This window comes from Ziziphus jujuba, chromosome 9, assembly GCF_031755915.1.
Source record: "Ziziphus jujuba cultivar Dongzao chromosome 9, ASM3175591v1".
NCBI lineage: Eukaryota > Viridiplantae > Streptophyta > Magnoliopsida > Rosales > Rhamnaceae > Ziziphus > Ziziphus jujuba.
The window spans coordinates 7639689-7645185 of record NC_083387.1 but is presented as its reverse complement, the minus strand read 5'-3'; the positions used below and the strand labels follow the sequence as shown (position 1 = coordinate 7645185).

The window sequence follows — 5497 nt, the reverse complement described above, 5'->3', positions numbered from 1 at the left end:
GGGGAGAAAATGCTGCACTCCATCTTCACCAATGAACCATTAGAAGGTGTAATCCCAAAGTTCACCAAAACCACACTCCCTTGTCCAATGATGTTAGTGTACCTCTTTTCACTAAAAAAAGATATACATGCACACTACAAGCCTAGAGATAAAACAAATAGAAGGAAAAAGACTCTAACTAATCATATTGCTGCTAATATTAAAAAACGAAAAGAATAAGTGAAAACAAAGTAAAGGCTTCGTAAGGTTTAAAATAGTGATTACAAATACTAAAATCCAAACAGTAAAAAGAGAACCCAAAAAAAAAATAAACAAATCAAAGAAATAAGAAGAGGTTTTATTTTATAATTTATTAAGCGGTTGAGACAAGTTAATTTGAGTAAAGATTTTTCAGAAGATATATATACAAGGTTCAAAGCAAGGCCAAAAATTGAGTCGGATTCATTTCTCTTTTGTTTAGGTGTATCCAGCAGGATCAAAAATAAAATTAAAAATAATAAAAAGTAAAATTGTTTGAAACAAATGAATTGCTGACAGGTCAAAAATAGAAGGGTAATTCTGGCAGACCAGCATGGAAGGATAGGATTGTAAATTAGATGTCGAAACATGACCTTTTCCATAAATATATTGCTTTAAAACAGCCTTCGATGTTTTCTGCGACTACTGTATTCTTCCTTACAGGGACAACAACAGAAACAGAGAGACACAGAGAGAGAGAGAGAGAGAGAGAGAGAGAGAGAAAGAGAGAAGAGGGAAGAGAGGAGGACAAAGCTTGAAGACGAAGAAAGATTTCATTTTCTCTTTCTCTCCCTCTTTCTCTCTCCCCATTGTTTTCTGGAGAGAGAGAAAGTCTTTCTCTCTGTCCTTTTTTCTTTTTTGTGCTTTTTATTTCCAAATTCTGCTCCCCCCCCCCCCCCCCCCCCCAAAAAAAAAAAAAAAAAAGAGAGGAAGAAAAATGAAGGGAAAGAAATTTGGACTGCTTCTGTGTGCAGATGACTCGGATTACGTGAAGAAGATGTACGGAGGTTACTTTGGGGTGTTTGTGAGAATGCTGGGGGAGGAGGGTGAAACTTGGGATCTTTACCGGGTGTCACGTGGCGAGTTCCCATTGGACGATGAGATTGACACGTATGATGGCTTTGTCATCTCTGGGAGTATGAACGATGCTCATGGCGATGATGTTTGGATCTGCATGCTCTTGAATTTCCTTAAGAAATTGGATTCCCTCAAGAAAAAAGTTCTCGGCATTTGCTTTGGACACCAGGTATTTTGTTTTTATTTTATTCTACCCTTTTTTCTTTTTTCTTTTTTTTTCTTTTTGCATATCAAGTTACGTTAATTTCATATTTTTGAAAATGTGAGAGGGAAGATTAATGTCAAATATCAAGGAGAACTGCATGTCTCATTTTTCAAAAACACTTTTTTTTTGTTCCCTTTTATCTTTAACTAATGTACCTTCAAACGGTTCAAAATTTTACTTATGGGTGTTAAGCACCCAAAAAAAATAAAATAAAATAAATTAAAAAAAAATTTACTTATGGGTTTTTTTTTTCTTTTTCTTAGGAAGTTAGATTTAACATTTATTAGATTTTTAGTTTTCTTTCTTTCAATGGAATATTGATTTGGGTAAGTGATTTTAACAGAATGATGGTGGAATAAGGATACTCTTTTAGCTGGAATTGCCAAACTTTTGGCCATTGGAATTGGACCGAAAAACTTTGTTGCACATCCAATGATAAATTGAATTGAATTGATTGAACTAAAATGCATACAGGTTTCTTTTTCTTCATTTTCTTCTTCTTCGTCTTTTTTTAATCTTCCTAAAATTTATGGTAATCATAGAATATGTAAAATGTTGGACGTTAAAAGGACGGAAACAGAAATTTAATATAATTAATGTGGAATAGAGAGGTCCAGTGGACCGGGTTATTTTTTTATAATGATTTTTTCTACCAGTTGATGACGCGCTCGTTCCGTCGTGGAAAAATAAATTAGAGGCTGACGAACGACCCGAACAGTTTGGTATGTGGTCCAGATGATTTAATTTGATGTGTAAGTGGTCCAGTGTCCGTACGATCAAAGAATTATGGGAACATAATTAGATTTTGACTTTTTATAATAGCCGTTGATCTCTCATCAAAAATCAAGATCCTCTAGGTGAGGATTTATCCCAAACGTGACATTCGAAATAGGCCCCACAATAAAACTCAAGCGCAGTCACTGTTTGGCTAAAATAAACCAAAAACTGTTCTGTGGTTTTTGAAAATTGTCTAGTTGACCTTATTTTCAGTTGATTCTTCCCGAGGATTAATTAGTTTTACCACCGCTAGATTATAAAACATCCAGCTCAAATTATTTCTCTGTCAACAAATTTATATCAAATTTAATTCTATGGATTTTATTTCTTTACGCTAAATTTTTTTTTTTTTTGGGACTGAATTTGATTGCACTATTAAGTTGGAAAAAGTTGGAAAGGAGTGGGAATTTCTAAGGTGCATCGTGTGTATGGTTGCTACTATGCACTGGCACATCTGATGGGGCCTAACTTACAAGGGTTTTGGCGGTGTGGATGGTGGTACAGGCACCGTGCCATGTCGGTTAGCCAGCTGTGCACATGGAGAGAATAAAGGGAGGGTTAGCCTTTTGGCCTTCAATATAGTATGGAGACCCAAAAAAGGAAAAAAAAGTTTTCGTGCCAATTTCAATAGGTCCATAAAAAAATCTAAATTATTCTGAATACAGATTATTTACCAAATCTAATACCTCACGTTATATTCATATATTATCCTCCACCATAGATTTTTTTTTTTATAAATAATATAGGGTAGGTGAGGCCAAAGTCATAATATAATAAAATTAGGATAAGCACAAGCTAGATCTTTGTGCAAAAAAAATAAAAAATAAAAAAAGGCTAATATTTGACAATTGAAATAAATAACATGAAAAATATAATCCCCCAAATAAAAAGAGTATCTTTTTGGTTGGCTTTTGTTGAGGACAAAGAGGCATAAATGCGCAAAGCGTCCTCATTTGGTGCGTGTTGCATTTGAAATTGTCGGTAGCCAAAGTCACTGTCAAACTCGATGGAAAACGTGGTTTGCCTCTCTCAGTTTTTTATTTTTTATTTTTATTAGTTTTTTGTATTGTTTATTTCCATAAATTAAATTGGGCATTCGTGAACTGTTTTCAAAAATGTGCTCGATGGAAAAACGTATTGCATTGTACCCCCCACTATTGTTTGTTCTTGGGGTAGGATAAGGTGTCCTCTAACACCAAACGTACACGCCACCCATACTAAGGAATTTTATGATATTTGCATTTATAGTCATGGAGCAAATTGCTTTTCATTAAAGTTTTCCTTTTATTGGATATTGCTGGCTATATATATATATACATATATGACCAACTTATAAGTATTATGAAGAGGAAAGGGAAACAAAAATGAAAATAATTGTGTGGAAAAAGTTGATAGACAATAAAAGGATGAGGAATTGGGTGAGTCATATCGTCGAGCAGGGAACACAAACCTTTCGTCGTATTTAATTATTAAATGCACTATCTCATTGACAAAGCTTTTTTTGTTTTATTGTTTTTCTGTTTTATTGCTTGCTTTACGCGTGCGTATATATTTTTTGATAACGTTACGTGTGGGTATATATGTTTTGTTTAATGGTTTAGCTTTCATGGCCCAAATTCAAATGTCTATCTGTAAAAGCCATGTGGTTTTTTGATTCCCATATTTTTTTTTCTTTTTTTTTTTCTTTTGGTTACTACTTTTGGGGTACACATTATTCTTTATTTGGAATTCCATACCACCCTTTTCCTTGTTGGTGTTCTTCTTGTCAACCATATTCTTACATGTGTATGTACATTATGTCCACCTTTTTTATGTGGATAAAATAAATTTTATCATATGGTTTTTATTCAATTTGGAATTATTTCTTATGTGGTTTTGATTAGATACTGAGCAGAGCACTGGGAGGAAAATCAGGCCGTGCAAAAACGGGGTGGGACATAGGGATCAGAACCGTCCAATTGTCAACATCATCAACGAGGACGTTTTCATATCTCAAAATGCCTGCTTTACTATCCATTTTCGAAATTCATCGAGATGAGGTTTGTATATGGTAGAAAATGTTATTATGTAAGAAAAAAAAATTGATAAATATGTTGAAGTTATAGTGAAAATGTTAGTATGTGGCTGAACTTGTTGTATTAAAATAGGTTTGGGAGCTTCCTCCGAAGGCTGAGTTGATTGCATGGTCTGATAAGACTGGAGTGGAGGCGTTCAAGTATGGTGACCACATGATGGGAATCCAAGGTCACCCTGAGTACACCAAAGACATTTTTCTAAACCTTATTGATCGTTTAGTCAAACTTGATTACATCATGGTATGTCCAACATGTGATTGATATATTTTCTTCTTTAGTCAACCAATTCAACGGTTCATGTCAACAACATAATCTATATTTATTACTATTATTATTATTATTATTATTATTATTGTTTTTTTTTTTTTTTTTTTGGGGGTTTAGGATTCTCAAGCTGAGGAATTGAAGGCCAAGATAGAGACACGTGAGCCAGATAGTGAGGCATGGAAGAGATTTTGCATTGGCTTTCTAAAGAGTAAATTATGATGGTTGGATTTGGTTCTCACAATGCTAGAAGGAAAAAAATAATAATAAGTGTAAATAGCAAGTGTTTTGAGAAAAGCAGAAGAGACAGATGAGGGACATCGGGTTTCGATCAGGTTTGGGGAGGTGTCATAGGGCAGTGATGTGGAAAACCTAATATGCAAAGCCATATGGTTTTGCATATTTGTTTTGTTTAGAATCTGTGTTATAGGCAGTGAGCAAGTGGTACCAAAAAAAAAAAAAGAAGCTAAATGTGCCAAATTAGAGCTGCATCTTTTTGATGTAATTTTAATTTGAATGAATTTGGCAATCAAGCTCATCTAGCCTAATAAAATCGTAGTTTTTGACAAAATTTTGGTTTTCATTTTTTTCTTTTGTGTGTGTGTTTGAAGAAGATGATTAGATTTTTAATGGGTTCACCACCTTATCTTACAGCCATAATATAACTTTTTTTTTTTTTTTACGCTCCCCCACCTTGAAGTGTAACTCAATGTGATAAAAGAAAAGTATTCGGTTAAATGATCATAACCTCGATGCTCTGAGAAATAAGTTAGTCACTATTCTAGAATTATTTTACTTTTTTTATAAAAACAAAAGGAAAACAAGATTCCATGTCAACTTCAAGGCGACAAATTAAAAAAAAAAAAAAAAAAAAATTCCTACGACATAGTATTAGTATATTCGTTTGAAAAAGGTTATTATGGAAACAAATTTTGCCGACATTTTAGAGATATAAATATCTAAATATTGATTTTTTATGGGTGAAAATGTAAATATTGATGGAGTAGTTGAAGTAAGATATTTTAAGAAAATCCCGTGACTTCTAGACCATCTTAGTTCTCAGAGATGTCACGGTCATAGC

At 33.5% G+C, this 5497-nt stretch overlaps 1 protein-coding gene across 1 annotated transcript; it reads left to right on the top strand.

Moving 5' to 3' along the window:
- The first annotated feature begins 671 nt into the window (after positions 1–671).
- Positions 672–4987, top strand: LOC107426808 (gamma-glutamyl peptidase 5). The gene is made up of 4 exons (XM_016037096.4): positions 672–1264; positions 3961–4116; positions 4225–4392; positions 4537–4987. The coding sequence occupies exons 1-4, from the start codon at positions 956–958 to the stop codon at positions 4636–4638; spliced, it is 735 nt and encodes a 244-aa protein (XP_015892582.1). The 5' UTR covers positions 672–955; the 3' UTR covers positions 4639–4987.
- Positions 4988–5497: the final 510 nt, after the last annotated feature.